This window comes from Protopterus annectens, chromosome 2.part0 (assembly GCF_019279795.1).
Source record: "Protopterus annectens isolate FY-2018-M chromosome 2.part0, PAN1.0, whole genome shotgun sequence".
In the NCBI taxonomy this organism is placed as follows: domain Eukaryota; kingdom Metazoa; phylum Chordata; order Ceratodontiformes; family Protopteridae; genus Protopterus; species Protopterus annectens.
Genome location: NC_056728.1, coordinates 25565279 through 25585071, shown reverse-complemented (window position 1 = coordinate 25585071; position 19793 = coordinate 25565279). Strand labels below are relative to the sequence as shown.

Sequence of the window (19793 nt, the reverse complement as noted above, 5' to 3'; positions counted from 1 at the left end):
CATAAAAAGTAGGGCAGTAAGCGTTATAGATATGAACATCTAAACAAACCTGTAACGCTTCAATAGGGATGTAAAGACATTTGATACAAGCCAATTGGGTCAAGATCAGGTGGTGTTAGTGTACTAACCTATGCACCCCACCCCCAACTACCAAAAGTGGCATCATAACCTTTCATAAAACAGTTCATTTGTCTGCATTTTCTAGTGTAGTCTAGCTTAGGTTTTACTTAGAGAAGGGTTGTGAGAGGGTCTCATTTGCAGTAGGTAGAGGCTTTGCAGTAGCGTAGCACACCCTTTTGTGTGTGAATTGCCTTTTGCTACTGAGTAGATAACCACATTGTGGAAAATGCTGCAGGCAGAGACCACTCCACAGTGGCTTGTCGCAGCTTTTAGTGCTTGTTTAATGTTTCTCTTGCAGATATCACACCATAACGACTTGGTTGTCGGTTTATACCTTCAGTAAGCAGAATTGCTTTAACCTCAAATCCAGGATTTGGGGCAGCTAGGTACATCAGGAGTGTGCCTTCTGAGCCCTCATGTTTTGTTCTTTTTCTGGGCCTGACCTCCCATTTATAGTTCAGTTTTCACTGCTTGGGATTCTTTGCAGTATTCATACTGCAGATGTCTTCTGAAGTCAAATGATGCATATTCAAAGTATGGGCTGTTCTGCCGTTGGGTTATTTTTACCTTTTCTCCATCTTGCTTGCCACAGTCTCCCTATTCCACATAATGTGGATGGAATTTTCTGAAAGTTGGATAAGTATATAATTTCTTTTGTGTGTACACTATTCAATTTGTGCTGATTCAGTTGTATGGTGATTGAACTGAGTAGTACAGGGGCTATACCCACCCCCCAAAAAAAAATTGTAAGCCAGTGCTGTGTCACAGAGTGAGCTAATGGAAGTATGGAAAGCCCTGAGCAAGGGAGCTTTGAAGCCTTCAGAATTTTGCTGAGCTGGGATTGCCACAGGAAGAAGTTTGAGCAGTTAACAATGTGTAAAACCACACCCTTGCAGATTGTAATATGATGATTTTGTATTTTTTGCTACATGCTTGTATAACTTTGTGTACACAGATTCTGTATGTAAAGTGACAGCTGTATTCATTTACATTTATTGATAGCATTGTGACTCGTTTTTGTAGTAGCAAATAACAAGCGTCATGTCTGGCAATACATTGATACCCAGTAGTGACTGGTGTGCAGTTGTTGCTGCTGCTATTTGCATACATTTAATACCAACATTATCTAGTCCTATATGTGGGGCTATAAATTTGTGAGCCTTTTATTACAGGGTATTGAGTTTTAAGTTGTCAGTCTGACTACAGCTTGCCTTTCTAGCTTGTATCATTTGGGTGTTTTGTAACTGAACATAACTAAGCCTGCCCTTTCCCTTTACCTGTTTGCGCCCTTACAGGATAGCAGTGTTTTCTGTAACAGTGTTGCATGATGAAAGGATCGTGTTGGTAGCAGAACAGCGGCCTGATGCTTCAGAAGAAGACAGTTTCCAGTGGATGAGCCGAGTGATACAGGTACTTGTAGTACAAGCATCTAGCTGGTTGTCATATAAATGACAGTTAGGGCAGACCTCAAAAAACGCATATATTTGTGTGACTTGTTTGCTACTTTAATTTGGATGACATGGAATAAATGGGTGCTATAAAAGCTTATATCAAGTTTGCAGTACCATAGGAAACTGAGACTTTGGCAGAATGAAGCAGTGAAATTAGTTTGACAGTTTGAGTAAAATATGGTCCTTTTCCATGTTGTGGTCCGTGGTATTTTCTGAGTTTGTGTTTTTTGGACAACAGTAACAGAACTACGTGGGTGCTAGATTCCTAGATGGAGATTTTGGTGAGTATGTTCAGCATTCGTATCAGTGTTCAACTCTGTAGCAGAGCAACTCTTCATTAAATTCTAGTGTCTCCTCCTGCTGTTTCTCAAGGATCATCCTATCGATACCTCTGTCTCTAATATTTTCTCTTCATATTTACATTTATATTTCTAAAACTATGCTGCATAAAAGCTATTGAATGAGTTAATGTTAAAGCTGACGAGCAACATAACTGCATCAATATTTCTGTCATGTGCCGCTAAATATAGATTGAATGTTATTCATATACTGTAAATTTTCATAATTTTCTTATTTCTTAGTATCACAACCATCTGAAAGTTCACAAATGATTGAACAAAATGCTAAGTGTGTAGCTTGAATTATTACTGAGATATTGACAGCTGTTTACAAAACTTTACAGAACTTAGTATTTACTGTGACTTACAATTCAGTATAAAACACATACTCTCATGAGTACTACCACTGTAAACATTAGTTTGTGTTTAATAGTTTGCCATTTACACTACTTTAGTATCACTTGCGTTTCTAGAGGTATGAGTATTTGCTTGTACTGTGAGGATATAACCTGATTTTGTTAGAAGGCTCTGAATGCAACTGTTGAAGGTTTCAGTACAAACTTAAAAGCTTCCTTGGAGGGAATGGATTAGTATACCAAGATTTGTTTACTTTCTAGTTAACAGTAATTTTTAAGATGGAAACTGCTTTCTCTGAAAGTCTTACTGATAACTTTAATGTTTTGTTCTCAAGTTATTTGAGACTGACAACTTTTGCACTTTTAACAAGTGCATCCGTTGAGTGTCCTTATTTTTGAGGACTGTTGGCTACTTTGATTTCATACATGGTCTGCTAAGTAGTACTTTAAGTAGAAATGTTTATCTCCGCAGCCGAGGCAGCTGTCCTTTACTTTTGTTGCATGCACATCACTATTTTTTACACTACTTGGAGTAGTCTTTATGCCCTAGTGGGGTGAGAGATTATTAAAGGAGCCATCATCCAGGTAGGCACCAAGACTTTTTTCTTATTTTGGCAGTCTTTTTTCTGCTCCCCTGGCAACTAATTTACATGGTACTTGTAGCTGCAAGTGCCTGCTCTGCCTTCCCGTGTGAGTGTGCATGGTCCTTTATGTGCCACATGGAAGATTGCAGCAAGAACACAGTGTGGCATAACCAAGTCCACATTCCCAGGCCATGTGGCGCCTGCTCTGCCCCCCTCTGTCTGTAGTACATGTCTGCATGACAGCAGGCAAGGACAGGGCCTCTCTTTTGAAGATGTGTGAGCCACAGTGTTGGTCACTCGCTCCACTCCCCTCTGCCTGTTCTCACCAACACCCGAGTCACTGATTTATTGTGGAAAGTGCAAGCTGTATTTAGGGCTTCATGCTTTTGTTGCACAGGAGATGGGCAGTCTCACTGCACGAATAACTTACAGCAGTGTTTCCATTTTTCTTTCAGATTTTTTCTATTTATTTTCCATACCTGCTTTTTCCTTTTCATTGTTTCTATGAGCTGGTATGTTTCCCAGCAGTCATTGAATGGGTGTGGTATGCTTATACCACACACAGTCACACACACACATGGGGCATTATGTCGGTTGCATTCACACTGTCAGATGTCATGCAGTGAATTTGTAACTGTGTTCATGCTGCAACATGCTCACATTTTTGCAGATCTTGTTCACATTCTTAGCTCTGTACTGCCACTCTTTTCCCAGCTGAGGAGGCTATGTTTATTTGTAATGCTTCGTTGGCAGTTAACTGTTAGTACTTTGGCTTTGCCAGGCGATTTGTCTTCTAGGTTTGTTGTTAAGGATGATCTTCATTTTTACAAGATCCTTCCTAGTAACACAGACATATCAAACTGCTTCAGCTTTTCGCTCTAGACCCAGGAAGGGGAAAGGCATTTAAAATAGTGTCCTGTTGTCATCCTGCCACTGTCTTATTCTGTCTAAACATCCCACATCTTAACCCCTGTTTGGTAACGTTTAAGAGCACACCCCACTATTCTTACCCTGTTGCAACTTATTAACCACCAGTTTGTCTGCTCTTCCTCCAGCTGGGGCTAATTTTTAGCATCTTGGCTTATGTAGAGCATCTGGTAGTTGAGTAAACATTGGGGAAAGTGGTAGCTTGAGATTGAAACACCATAGAAAGTAAAACAAAGTAAGGGAAGATTACTCTGGAAGGACAAGGTATCCTAGAAGGCATGTATTTTAGGCTTATTGATGTCGTGACAGTAAGACTGAATGAAGTGGAAACGTATGCATTTTTCAGGGGAAAATGGTTCTTGGTCAAGAGTAGATAGATTTTTATTTAAAGAAAACTGTAATGTAGCCTGAAATATGAACACACACAAGGTGAGAGTCAAACCATGGACCTGTACTAAACAAGCAAAACTCTATTGTAATAGACACTGGAATTTCCATTCTTTCTTCTGAGTAGGAAGCCATATAATGATTGATTAGCTCAAGTTTTAACTGAAATGTTGTTAGATTTGAATCTAAGCATTAAAAAGCTTGCAAAGAATTGTGATAACTGAAGATAAGAAATGTGGTCAAAATGAAAGCAAATGTGATATTGAATAATGTTCTCAGCAGGTATGTTGAGGGCTGTGATAAGTAAAGGATCTGCAGAAGAGAGAAAATAAGTAGAGCACAAGTAGAAGGGCAGTTGAAATATACTACAATACCTCTGTACGATTACTTAGAAAATATGGATGAACATGGAGCAATGATTTTAAAACAAATGGGTTTTGATAGTAACCCTGGAGAAACCAAACTGTTAGCGTAATGCTTCTGGCAACAAAAAAAGTTGAAAGGATAGTAACTAAAATCAGGAATTTTGAGAATGGTAAGGTAGAAGTGGGCTCAGGAAAAGTGTAAATGTAATGGTAAGTACACTGTGTGGGCAAGATGTAGAGGTTGAGAGCAAGACGCAGGGAGTGGTAGCATTTGATACAATTACAACTCCCTTGTTTAACAGAAGTAGAAAGAGGGGCGTTAACATCAAAAGTAAAGGAAACTGAAGAAACATTGAGAAACAAGAATACAAGGAAACCCATGGTAGTCTTATAATAAAAATACAACTGTTGAAAAAGAAGGAACAGGAAGTAATAAAGTCCTGGCCAGTACTTTTTAACATTATTTCTCCAGGTGGGGATGTGTCCTTGGCTTGAAAGGAGCTGTACTGATGGTTATACCAAAGGAGAAGAAAGATTCTTACTCCAGGTTTATGTAGACCTATTTTGATTCTGAAGAATGACTACAATATGTTTATAACATTTTGGCCAAAAAAATAGGCAAAGATATTGCCAAGAATACTCTAGTCATAGGTGACTCCATAGTCAGGCACACTGATGTTCCACTCATCAGGCTAAACAAGGAGAAAGTTACAGTCAGCTGCCTGTCAGGTGCCAGGATCCACCACATAACGCATGCATTCAGGTCACTCCACAACAAATATAACTCTATCGTTGTCCATGTTGGTGTGAATGACCTGAGACTTACCTCCCTGGACTACATGGAGAGACATGGAGGATCTCTCCGATCTTGTAGCCCAGGCAGGTATGACCCTTGCCCTGAGTAGCATCCTGCCATCACCCAGAATGATACCGCAGTACAAGGACAAAATGATTTACTTCAACATTTGGCTAAGCTTCTGGTGTCATTCTAAGGGGATCCAGTATCTGTCTGCCTGGGATGACATGATCGACAAACCACGATGCTTTGCCAGAGATGGCCTGCACCTGTCGCCCTTGTGATTCTGGATACTGGCTAAGGTTCTTGCCACCCCTGTAGTGCCTTTTTTAGGCAAGGTTCAAATAACAAATTCACCACCATAACAGGTACAAGCAAGCAAAATATGTGGGTATTGCTACTCAATGCTAGAAGTCTAAACCTCAAAATGCACTCACTCGAGGCACTCCTTAAAGTGGAGAACATCGACATCTGTGCAGTGTCAGAGATCTGGTTCAAGGCTCCAGAGAGCACCCCTGCATTACCAGGCTATAATTCATACGACACCTTTCGGCCACCTAACCTGGACCGAAACACTAAAGGCGGAGATGTGTCCATATTCATTAAGGATATCCACAGCCCCAGGCTAGTTGCTTAGCATAATGCATCCGAGATTATCCAAGTGCAGCTAACTCTGGGCGAGACTGTAATCCAAATTGTAGCTTGCTGCAGATCCCCCACCATGCTCCAGCATTCCCACTCCTTATTTCTTGATACACTGGAAAATATTAGGGTACAACCCAACACCCTAATAATGGGCAATTTCAACTACCCCGCCATTAACTGGGAAAACTACTCCTGTTCCAACTCTTGCTCAACTTTTTCTGGAATTCATAAATTCCAACGCCTTGGATCAACTTAACCACACCCCCACCAGGGGCAGCAATATCCTAGACCTGGTCATTACCAACATGGGTGACCGATGTTCCACACCAAAGGTCAATTCCTCATTGGTCAGATCCGACCACAAGCTAATCACCCTAGACATCCACATCTCGCCCCCACTAGGGAAACTACTGTAAAAATTTTCTACAAAGCCAACTTCATGCTTCTTAAGAGAGAAGCGGCAAACTTCGCGACACCCATGCAGATGGACAGTAGAGGTATGACTGCTGAATCCTACACAAATGCACTTTATAAGCACTTACTCGGGTGAAAGGATTGTGCTATCCCCAACAGAAGCAAGATGCTATTCTCCAAAAAAACGAAGCCAATTTAGTGGTCCCCTGCCGTAAACAAACTCTACAACAGAAGAAAGAATCTGTTGCAAAAAAGAGTAAAATCCCATGATTGGAGGAACTCCCTGGTCAGCCTTAGTAGGAAGTTGAGATCCCTCATAAAATCCTCCAAAGCTAGTTACGAAAACAAAACTGAATCTAAAGACAGCCACAAAGGATTCTATAGCTGTCAAGCATCTCAATGGCAGTACTCAGATCTGCTCCGAGTTACAGCACAATGGCACTAAATATACAGAACTAACTGATATTGCCAACATCCTGGCAGATAGGTTCAGTGCTAGCTTTACCCCCCTTTCACCCCCTAAAGGACCCATCTCTATACCAGAAGAGTGCAAAGTTCATGTAATCACGGCTGCACAGGTAAAAACCACACTCTGCAAAACAAAGAACACAGCATCCATGGGACCTGACAACATCCCAGGCTGCGTTCTACACAAACTATGTAACGAACTGGCACCCCACCTAAGTACCATGTTCAGTCATAGCCTCACCTCAGGCTTTGTGCCCACTGAATGGCGCACAGTAACTGTTATCACACTCCACAAAAGGGGAGCCACCACGGACCCTGGGAACTACCACCGCATTAGCCTGATGAGCCTGGTCTGCAAGGCCATGGAACATATCCTCATGGAACTTATAAACAAAGACATTGGTAATCTCCAAACTCTGGACCCTACCAGTTCTGGTTTGTAAAAGGCAGATCATGTCTCCTAAACCTGATAGACTTCTTTGAAGCAGTCACCAAAGCTGTAGACAAGGGTAAGGTGATTCACACAGCCTATCTAGATCTCGCCAAGGCTTTCAACACCATCCCCCACTCTGGGATTATAGATAAACTCACTAAACTAGGTATAAATCCCTCTGTCACAAGATGGGTTGCCAACTGGCTCACTGACAGAACCCACACTGTGAAAGTAGCAGACTCCGATTCTGACTTCAGACCATTGACAAGTGGAGTACCACAGGGTTCAGTCCTGGGTCCTCTCTTGGTTAGTATCTACTTCTCTGAAGTACAGGCTAACACTAAAGGTCTTTGGCTAACAAAGTTCTTAGATGACTGCAAACTAGGAGCCGTAATCGAAACTCCTAACTATGTGGACATCCTACAAAAGGGCCTCACTGAGACAGATGCCTGGTGTCAAAGCCATGGCCTCAAGCTCAATGCCAAAAAGTGCTTTGTCATCCCATTTGGTAAAACTCTGAACCCATGAACTACCACAAAGTGTGGTAAGAGACCTTGGGACAGAGGCGATCTCTGCCTAACATACAAAGCTATGTCAAACCCAGAGCTGTTGGACATGCTCCACTTAGAAATCCCAATCCCTCCGAGCTACACACTCTAGGGACCTAAACCTGGTCACCACAATAAACAGAACATGCCAGAGGGATAGATTCCTTCCCATAGACTTCCCGTACTCTGGAACAAACTACCTATCTATATCAAACAAAGCTCCTCATTATCAAGAAAAATCTTGATAATTGGAGGAAATTCACCCCATGGATCACTTCTGTGGCTCTGCTCGACAGTGGCACAGGAACATAATTTTCTTGGATGGCGAAGCCAGGGTACCTTTTTAGCTAGGCTTAGATAGGCCCTAGGGCCAATAGCCTAGTACCTCCCTATGAACCTGTGAATAATAGACCTGATTTAGTGTGGGTTTATAGAAAGTAGGCAAACATTTTCCAGTATTAGCAGAACTCTTATGATTCAGAAGGATACACTGAACAATAATTATGTACCACTACACCCACGGCCTGAGGTTGTACACTTAGAAGTACGTTGTGTCAAAAAGTTTTCGGTTGTGGTATGCTGGATGAATGCTATGTTAACCCTTGGCTGGATAACCCACAAGTATCAAAATACTGTGACCGTAATCAGTAGGACATGTACTGTTATGGTAAGTTCTTAAGTGTACTTTTTTTGTAGAGGGGAGGCAGACATTTAACATTAATTGAACAGTGTCAGGGTAACAGTGTAAAAAAACACTGCTATTGTTGGTGGCTGTTAATGCAGATAATGCATTTGATAGTCACTTGAGATTTTTGAGTTTGGCAATGACAGCAATTGCATTCCTTGATAGAATAATTGAATAAGGAGGATTTATGAAGGGTCAGAGGCAAGAATTAAAGTGACAGTGTTCCCCTCCAACAATCAGCAGAACAAAACAAGAGTTGTCCTCTTTCCACTTTATTTGCTTTATATTTAGAGATATTAGCAAAATAAATTAGGGGCTCTCAAATCCAAGGATATAACTGGTATGGTAATCACGAAAAGTTAGTTTTATTCATAGATGATATTTTGTGCTTGTTAAATTCAGAAAAAGGATATCTCTGTGTTGTGGAATATTTCAAGATTGTTTCATGGTCGTTCTTCAGGATGTAAAATAAATGAAGATGAAAAGGCTACAATAAACAAAATATGTATCCACATACAAAAACAAAATATAAGTCTGAAGCTTCCCATTTTTCTCCAGTCTGAGTTTGTCTATCTTGGACAAGCACTTTTGCCTGAATACTTCATCAGATCAAACAGTTCTTGTTTTGCATGGAACAAAGTAATGGTAAATTATTGGCTTTGCCCTTCTGCATTTACTTGATTTCCTCCTGCTGGAGTCTGTATTAACAGACAGTGCACCTAAGAGTTGAAAAGAGGATTGTTTCTCAACATTTAAGGTTTAAAAAGACTGCCTTAGAAGTTATCACCGCCTTGGAGATGTACCCTTTTGTTGATGATGTATGGTTATTCCTACTTGACATCATCATTGGATGTATTAAGTGGATGGGTATATATCAGTTTATCGAAAACTTCGTTGAATGCCTTTTCATCAAACCACTTTTCAGTGAACCGTTAAATCAGCAAAACCTTTTCCCAGGGAAAGGAGATAGGTGGCCATTACACTTTTGCCCTTTTTCCCAATATAGTGTGATCTCGGAGTTGATATATATAATTGGGGGGGGCAGCCCCCCACATTGGTTTGTTTAAAGTGATGCAGTTTGTGTTACGATTGCTCTGGTGGCCAAATAGCTTTTTTACCGTGGGTAAAAGGTTTGCTGATTTGATGGTTTCCTGAAAAGTAGTTTGATGAAAAGACATTCAACGAAGAAAGTTTTCGATAAATTGATATAGACCAAAGTGGATAGGTGTATATCTGATGTGGACTCCTTAGTGTGTGATTTCAAAGCTTCTAAACTTGGGAGACTTAAAACAGTGCAAGCGTAGAACTTGGGTTTTCTGATGATTTCTTGAAGTCTAAACCTTCACTTGCAGTGACATAGGTCTACAAAAAGAAGAGAAACTGCAAAGAGAAGCTTCTGTTCTGAAGAGTTTTGTATTAGTCCACTGTAACTTTTTTCCTTGGATTTCTGGTTCCACTCCAAAGGATGCCACTTTCCTTGGAGAATCATTTAATGTAATGAGTATTACTATTTTTTTTTTCTGAACCTGTTAATAATGAGGCTAAAATTCTGGTAGGCATTCGGAGTTTATAGAATATAAAGTATGAAAATTCCTGACATTACAGCCCTTAACTCATAAAAGAGAAGATGGATTGTACAGATCCACTGTGTTAGTGAATAAAACACGTGTTTAATGATGATGAGGTTAAGCCACTGCAGCAGTCATTTTTATAATTACCCAGGGTAGGGCTTTTTTTAGCCACTTTACCTTGTGATAGTTTTGGGAAGAGTTTAGACCTCCTTTAACTTGGTAATTGGGACAAATTTTTTCAAATTCCCCTGTCTTAAATCTGGTACTAGAAACGGTTCATTCTCTACCAACCAGTGATAGGGAGGAAGCTGAGAAGTGCAAGCAAGTTACAGTTTGGAAATGGAATTTGAGGAATAGAAGAGAAAGTCAGAAAACTGTGGATTTCAATAAGGTTTGGTGACATTAAAGAATCTATTCAGGGTAATGGTTGGAGTACAACCTACATGTACAAAACAAGTTATACAAAATGAGTACTAGGAAACTATGGCCGATGCCAGGTGTATTAAATGACACCTGTGATTCCAGGTATCAAAAAGGTGGTGTTTTGTGTTTCTCACTGACTGAAGAATGTTTTAAATGCAAAAAAAAATAAACCTCAATGAATTTTTTGTTTGCTTTGTTTTGATAACATATTTCCAGCTGTATTTGCTTACTTTAAATATTTTGAGTGTTTCCAGTTTTGGAAAATTTATTTTTTTTTATAACTTTTTTAGGCAATAGATAGCATTCATCAGGTTGGTGTGTACTGTTTAGCTTTGGTACCTGCAAACACCTTGCCAAAAGCACCACTGGGAGGCATCCACATCTCTGAGACTAAACAGCGATTTCTAGATGGAGCTCTGCACCCGTGCAATGTTCTCATGTGTCCGCACACGTGTGTTACAAACCTACCAAAACCAAGGCAGAAACAGCCAGGTAAGTAGTGTCATGGTGCTTTTCCCCATCTCAGAATTGCATCTGATATTCTGTTTATAGTGATTTACTTTTACATTTGTTTGTGTGTCTTTGTGTGTGTATTGATGCACACACACATACTTGCATATATATATATATATATATATATATATATGAGTATTTACAGACACACACAGTTAATATATATTATCTTTTAGGTCATTCAAGCTTTCTTTTCCAGTAGAGGAACATTTCTGGGTCTTGGGTGATTGAAGCTGGCATGGTCTTGGTTTGCATTGTTTATGGCTCCATATGATTCTTAAATTCTATAGGGCTTGTTCCAGATTAAAGTATTTTTTATTCGTACTTGTGTTTGGCAGACAATAATCCCCTTCCTTCCATCCACTTAATTCTCTCACACCTTTTGGCACTGGGGTGAGAACCAGGTGATGGAAGGGATGTTATCGAAGCAGCCATGAGGGGTGTTTTTCTTCCCAATGGTCTACAAAGTCTTTTATAATGGCTTGAACTAGTAGAATTCTAACATTGTGGCCCTACTGACATTTGCACTTTTAACAGACTTTACTTCTCACTACAGATCTGTATTACTGCTTGGTGGGCACAGTCCCTGATGCTAGTGGTCTTGGATATTCTCTTCACCTGAGTGTCCAATCATTGCAACAGACTGAGTTAACATTCCTTTTTCCTGGATGAGTCATATGGCATTAGCCACTCATTCCTGTCCTCCCCATGGGTTCCTCTCCTGTGTCTGAGCCGCTGTTTAAATTTTGACCACATTCTAGTTTGCAAAGGTCGGTCATGTAAATTTTGTGCTTTATGTCAAGCTGCTTATCCAGGTTTACGAATCACTTATTTCTTCTAATTTTTAGTCCTTATTAAAGAAATTTAATAAGACTGTTAAAAGCTGGACATTGTACTGCTAAAACTAATCACCAAAGTGTGTATTTTTTAATTAGTCAGCCTTACAGGACCATAGATGAGAAGGTTCTGTCTGTTAACAGAAGAAAATCAAATCAAATAGGGCAACAGAGACATTCCCTAACAGTGATGTGCATGTTGGGGGGGGGGGGTTCTCTCCTCAGCCCGTTTGTGTGAAAACAGGGATAACCGATCTTAAACATGGAGGAAGGTGTAGCTGAAAAGTATGACCAGTGTGTTTTCAGGAAGATGGTTATCTGCATAGAGGTTGGAACATTTTGGAGAAGCTTTCTGTTGCTAGGTGATAGCTATGAGTTTCAATGGTTGGAAGTAATGGAAGATGTTCAGGAGGAGATTGAAGTTTGAACTAAGGTAGGGTTGCCAGATGAGCCTGTGAAGGTGTATCCTGTACTAAATTACACAAAGTTAGGATCTGGGCTGAGGCCCCGATGTTACACAGACTATACCAAGTTTGTTCATTTTGGGAGAGAGCCCTGGGGTGATGAGGGTGTATTACTCCAGTGGCCTTGAACAACTGCATCATAGAAAGAATTCAGAGTCAAAGGAAAAAAAATTACTCCTAGAAGAGCTCTTCCCGTTTCTTTGACTGAATTCTTTCTGATGCAGTCGTCTAGGCCATTTGAAGATTTGTTTTTCCTGTTGGGTGGGGGATGTTGCTTTTCTGTCGTCCTGAAAAGTTGTGCGTGTGCACTATATGGAATCTTGATGCTGGTCTGTCTGCTGGCGATTTATGCTTGATGCTTTACTAGCCAGCCTCAGGTGGATTTTTTAAACAGCATGGAGGGGGGCAGACAGTATTGTCATTGTGCTGCTTCATGCTGTCGCCTCTCCCTTTGCTGGATGTCATTCAGGAGTGGACATGTCCTATCCAGTGGGTGATATTTCAATTGCTCCACCCACCCTAATATGTATTAATGTCCTTATGAACTAAATTCCCCATTTCCACCACACACCGTGATGTAGGTTACACCTCAGCCGTGCCCCATGTGAAAGAAGAGTTAAGTATGAGCTAACTGATCCAGAGTCCTGGGTCGAAGTCTGAGCTCTGTCCCTGTGTACCCAGCCGATGGCTAACCTTTTTCTGATTAGGCTGGGTCAGTCCCTGTACAATTCTGATAGCTTTTTTTTTAATCATTCCTGTGGTTGCAAGTTTGAAGGAATGATGGGACCCCATCCTCCTATGACCTGTGTGATTATTTGGCTAAAGGCTCTTGTCAGATGTTTTTGGTCATTGTGAACAGGTAGCCTCTTGTCACCTTGGGGAGGTGGTCATGTTTTCTACATCACTGGTTTTGTCCTTTCTTTTTTTTTTTTTTTTTTTTTTTTTTTTTAAGGAGTAGCTGCCTCCAGTTTTTTTTTTTGGTTGCCTTTTGGCAACGTTATTTGATGTGGCTCTTTTGGGTCAGCGACTTTTCATTCTGAGGCAACTTTCCCACTCTTCTGCTGTGTAGGGACGACTTCAGGTCAAGTGAAGCCCTAGGCAAAGGAATCCCCACACACAGACACAGTGCCCCTCTACATCATTTTCAGCTCCCCCTTATATATACCCACTCTGAATTCGCACTGCGGTTGGGAAAGGGTATATTCCCGATTCCCACATTGCAATGATCTCTAGCACAAAAACAGTGACAAAGCTTGAAAGTTAATTTTTGAGCATTGCAGCAGCTCATTCAAACTCCCAGAAACTTCAGATTTCGAGCACTTGAGTATATATATATATATATATATATATATATATATATATATATATATATATATATATATATATATATATATATATATATACGCACACGCGCACACTCACACATGCGTGCAAACCTAAGAGTTAAAAAAAAGTGACATAGGCAAACCCTTTGCTTTCCAAGAAAGACCCAACAAAGCTAGATTCTTCACTGTGTGTAGTACCTTAAACCTGTAGTGAAGGCCCATGGAATATATGCAAATGACCCCTTAAGAACATGTAGCTGAAATTCTGTTATGTCCTAAGGGCTCATTTGCCTATAGCCCACAGGCCACCAGTAGAGGAGGTTTGATGTATTCCGTAGTACAAAATCCATCTTTGCAGAGTTTCTCTTGAAGTTTTTAATGAATGTTTTGTCTGTGATCTTTTTACCCTTTGGTTTGGATGTTAGTCAGGGTATTTTTCAGGCTGATTAATGTTTATGTACTTCAGACTTAATTTTAAACTCTCTATATGTCCTTCATATTGCAGTATTCATACTGTGAGATTTTCCACCTCAGGCGACCCGACATTGGCTCCTATACAAAAGCTTAAGCTTGGCTGCTGTAGGTGGCGTGGGAAGTCACACGCAGGGCCATAAACCAGGGGCCATAAATGTGACATCTGCACGCACAGACGTCAGAACTTTTCAGTCGCAGATGGTGTTACTTCAACCACTTCGCTCCTACGACCAAAGACTTCTAAAGATAAGTACCCCGATGGGGATTTTTTCCTCTTATGTCCGCTTGAGTTTAGTTGCTGTAGATTTCCCTTAGCTGATGTCAGAGAAAAAAAAGCAAATTTAACTGCGGGCGTCCGATACCGCACAAAGGCTCTCACGACCAGTATGTGTTTTGCTTAAGAAAGGAGCACGACCATAAGGCCTGCCCCATTTGTCAGTCTGTCATGCCAAATACCCTACGCAGCCAACTGGCTGTGCTTAATTTGTATTTGGAAAGTCAGACTAAAACGCCTTACTCTCAGGATGGATTCCGAGTTGGCCGCCCAAGACAAACAACCAAGGAAGAAGGCCAAAGTTTCCGGGCCTTCTCCCGATGCCACTTCGCCGTTGGATGACCTGCTGACTACCAGTATAGGGGCCGAAGACACCTGATTACTCCATCAGCTTTGGTTCATTTGGAAGAGGCCGTTTCTGCAGCCATGCAATGCACGTCCGTGGAGTTAAGCCAGACACCAGCCATAACTGATGTCGAGGGGGACCAACATTTGGTCGGCTGACCCAGACTTCTGCTGCAGCCCAGGCCTCTGTCTCTAAGCCTACCTCTAAGCCCATGCCAACAAAGAAAAATACAAAAGACTAAACACTTGACCCCCACGCTACAGATTGGCAGTCGTTTACCAACTCACTAATGCAGGCCTTTATGGCTCTTAGGCCCTCAGGCCCTGCATCTACCAACATTCCTGTGCTGATCTCCAGGCCAGCCTCTGTTTCCTCTCTACCTTTAACCACTACTCATCAGGGAGAAGAAGAACCATGAGGAATCCATTTCCTGTGCGCCTCAAATTGCTTCACTTGTGGATTATTACTCCCCAGATGAAGACTTTATTGAAGGAGATTCCCTGCCAGAGGACATTACCTTTGGGGAAACTATTACAAAAATGAGAGAATACATCAAGTGGGGTACTGCATTAATGTCAGATACCCAGAAAAGATATATTGAACTTCTGCAACTTGAGTCACCATCCCCTTCAGCTATTCCTCCTGTGCTTCCAGCTTTCCTGGATGCCTTTAACTGTTTTCAAGAACTCTGATTCACAACCTCCTGCCCTTAAAAGACTGGATAGATTTTACAAAGTGCCTGATGACCAGAAATTTCTGGTGAAACCTCCCCTGACTGACACAGAAGTTATTGCTGGATCTCCAGACAGTCTAGGCAATTACCCTCTGCTTCACTTTTGCCAACAGATAAGACAGCAAAACGATGGACAGAATGGGTAAAAAAGTATACACCTCCTCTACCCTGACCTTTAAGGCTATTAATTACCAAACCCACATGGTTAAATATGCCCGGGACCTTGTCTCCCAGGCTCCACCTTGCTGGCCTCTACCCCAGACTGTCCAACCAAAGCTGACATTGCATCAAAACTGTCTCTAGCTACACAAGTAGCCAGACACTCTATCAGGTGTAGTTACGATGCAGCAGAGACTTCAGCCAAGTCAGCTGCCTCTGCATCTGCCTTACGCAGATACTCCGTCTCTGCTTACAACCTCTACCAGAGGATTTTAAATCCAAAATCATGGATGCTCCTCTGGACCACAACCTTTTATTTGGGAAAAACTCAGCAAAACTTTTCAAAATCTTACAAGAGAAAAGCAAAGAACTACAAGACATTAAGCATCTGCTGGTGTCCCCTTCCGTAGATAGTGTAGGATCTACCCAGCAAAAAGACATCCTTTCTCAGAAGGATTCCTTCAGGGTCATGCCTTTCCTCCTCAAGGCCCCGAAAGGCATCCAGGAGACGACCTTACTCCAGACCTCCCAACTCTCAGCCACCAGCCAAACAGCCCTTTCCAGACAGAGGGGGGGGGGCCTCTTCAGCATGACTGTCTTGCTCAACTACCTCTTTCTGCCCGTCTTACCCACTGCCTTCCCTCCTGGATATCTATCACAGCAGATCTTTGGGTTCTTTCATTCATCCAAAAAGGATATTTCCTATCCAGGAAGGAAAGACCAAAACCAAAAAGAATCCCTTTCCCTCCAAGAAATCAGTTTCATCTATTCCCTCTCATTTTGAAAGAACTCCTGACTCAAGGAACTATAGAACCAGTTCCCTCAGGACAGGAAGGACAAGGCTTCTATTCCTGTCTTTTCCTATTTCCAAAATAGGATGGCCCTTGGAGACCAGTCCTAGACTTATCATATCTGAACCTGTTCCTGAAGGTTCCCTCCTTCAGGATGCTTTCTCTTCAAACCCTCCCAAGCCTTCATAGTCACTCTGGACCTAAAGGATGCTTACTTGCACATTCCCATCAGGCCATCCCAGAGGAAAATTCTGCACTTTACTGGCCACTCTTCACACTTTCAGTTTACAGCCTTGCCCTTTGTTTTTTATAAAGTGCTTGGCACTAGCCATTGCCTATTGCAGAACCAAGGTAATCCAAATTTACCCTTACCTGGACGACATTCTCATTCTGGCAGATTCAGAGTCCACCCTATTAGACCCATCTCAAGTTCACCATGTCTCTCCTCTACAACTTAGGATTCACCCTAAACCTTCAGAAATCCTCTCTGCTTCCTCAGCAGGACAAAGTATTTCTAGGCTGCAGGATCAGGACAGGCTTGATGGCATCCTTTCTCCCACTGGACAAAGTGCAGTCTCTCTCTCCACCCAGATGTCCTTCAAGGATGCATCTGCAGTCCTAACAAATGGGTTGTCCTGCCTCAGGCAGCCCTTCGGTCGGCCGGATTCCAAAGTCTGGGTCTGGCCTCGGCTGATGTCACACTTCACCCGACGTCATAGCTGCAGTCAATTGGGTATAAAGGCATCAGCCGACGCCATTTTCCTCAGTCTTTCTTGCCGCGTGGCGCCCGAAGCAGAAGCTGTTCGCAAGTGCCGGTCGGTCAGAACCAGAGATTGCTACTACCGAAGACTTCTAAAAAGCTAAGTACCCCGTTGGGGACTCTCTCTTGCCTCAGCCGATGTCAGAAAAAGTGAATAACTGTAACTTGTGGGAAACAAATACCTCATAAAGATTTCCACTCTTACTGCCTACCTTGTTTAGGCCCAGACCACGACGTAGCAGCTTGTCTAGCCTGTGCTTCCTTCAACCAACGGACACTTAGACGTCTGTCGGAGTTTGCCGAGGAGTTTTTCGGCTCCGCTTTTGCTTACAACATGCCGTCGGAGACTCCGACTTCACAATTAGCTAAAAAGCGTAAGGAAAAGGACCGAAACCGCGGTTAAGCCAACCACGAGTGTCTCGGTTTCGGCTGAAACCGAGTCCACGGTTCTTCCTTCGGCCGAAAGCATTCCTCCTACAGCTGAGGCCTCTTCCGGCATGGCTGCATCTGCTACTGAGATTCCACCTGCTCTTACAGGTTCTCAGGATTTATCAGATACTATCCCTTTAGATATATCTACTCCTGCCCGTGGAGCTGCTAGGCCCCCTGCATCCATGTCAATTAAGGCTTTTTCCAGGGCTAAAGCAGCTAAATCTTCAAAGGCCGTGCCTGCTAAAACCCCCTCTCACAGGCCTAGCTCTAGTACTCAAATGCTTAGTCTAGCAGAGGATCTCATTTCTTTGATCAGGGGATCCCAGTCTCACCCTGACAGGGCCTCTCACCCACCTCCAGAGAAGAGGCCTAGAGCAGTGCCCCCTGAGCCAGTTTCTACAGATTACTCTTCTGATGATTCAGAAAATACAAATCCTCCAGAAGGCCCTTATTCTCCATATGAGGACTCTGATGCAGAGGATTCCATACCTTCTGCCTCTCCTCCTGAGGAATTTTCTTTTGGGGAAACCTTGCATGCTATGAGGGAACAATTTCAATGGCAGGGCCAGGATTTTTCAGACTCTAGGAAAAGGCTTAGGACCTTTTTACATTTGCCACAGCATAGGCCTTCAGCCATTCCTCCGGTACTTACAGTTGTGGATGATGCATTTAATGATGCTTGTACTGCCCCTGACTCTCTTCCTCCGGCCCCTACTAAGCCCGACAGATACTACAGGGTTCCGGACGCACATTATCACTTGTATAAGGCTCCTATTGCAGATCCTGAAACTATTTCACAGGGCCCCAAAGCTGTAGCAGCTGCCTCTGCCAAAAACCCCTCCCTCTGAAAGAGAATCTAGGGCATTAGAGATGGGGTAAAAAGTTTATACTTCTGCTACTCTTTCGGCTAGGGCCTTAAACTGTCAATTCCACATGATTCAGTATCAGGAATTTCTGTTAGATCAGCTAACTAAAAAACTGTCCTCGCCTGAGCCTTTAGACCGTAAGTCCCTTCAGGATTTGGTGCATAACACTCAGCAGGTCAGTAATCATTCCTTAAAATGCGGCTATGATGCACTGGAGGCTTCCTTTAGATCAGCTATGACTGGTACAGTGATCAGAAGGCATGCATGGTTAAAAGAGCAATCCTTACCAGACCATGTAAAGTCAAAGCTTCTAGATGCTCCCATGGAAAAACACAGTTTGTTTGGCTCCCCTGCTCAGCAAGTGTTGAAGAAGGTGGAAGAAAAAGCGAAATCTGTCCCAGACAGTCAAGGATTTCTTACAGGTCCAGCCTCCGAGGTTTAGTAGGAACTGGCCTTCCAAGAATTGGTCCTTTCCAGACACCACCAGAGCACAGAGAGGCAGAAATAGGCGCTCAAGAGGCAGAGGTGAATCCAGAGGTGCCTACAGGGGACGTCAGTGGCAGCCTAACAACCAGAGAAGTACTGCCACAGATCCAGCCACTACCACTCCCACAGGACAATCACAGTGACTTGGCTCTGAAACCGCCTACCAGGGAACAACTAGAAGCACCCTTAGGCGGAAAGCTAGCCTTATTTTCAGTAAACTGGCATTACATCACAGGAGACAAATGGATTTTACAGACTATAGACAAAGGCTACAGGTTTCACTTCCATACTCTACCAAGGAAGAGAGGAATGCCAAACCTACCTCCAAACCAAAAGACAAACGCTCTAGAGCAAATAGACCACTTACTAAGGATGAGAGCTATAGAAAAGGTACCGTCTATGGAACAAGGACAAGGCTTTTATTCCAGACTTTTCCTGGTACCAAGAAAGGAAAACCAATGGAGACCTATCCTCGACCTGTCCGCTCTGAGCACATATCTCATCGTTCCAAAATTCAAAATGCTGACCCTACAGCAACTTCTTCCCATGCTGGGCAAGGAGTCTTGGCTGGTGACTCTAGATCTCAAGGAGGCATACCTGCACGTCCCCATACGACCAAATTGCAGAAGATACCTCAGATTTCTTGCAGGATCAGAGCATTATCAATTCTCAGCATTGCCTTTTGGCTTATCTACTGCGCCCAGAGTATTCACGAAATGCCTGGCATCAGTAATTGCTCATTGCAGGCTTCAGGGAATTCAAATTTATCCATACCTGGACGACTGCCTGTTACAAGCGGACAGCAAAAACAAATTAACAAAAG

General features: G+C 42.4%; 1 protein-coding gene across 1 annotated transcript in view; it reads left to right on the top strand.

The window, feature by feature from the left end:
* The window catches only part of LOC122793692 (disco-interacting protein 2 homolog A-like), a 2141448-nt gene that overhangs the window by 1684884 nt on the left and 436771 nt on the right, over positions 1-19793 (top strand). Inside the window, exons 21-22 of the mRNA XM_044061912.1 lie at positions 1416-1530; positions 10802-11003. Of these exons, the coding sequence (XP_043917847.1) occupies positions 1416-1530; positions 10802-11003 (317 nt within the window). The remainder of the gene's footprint in view (positions 1-1415; positions 1531-10801; positions 11004-19793) is intronic.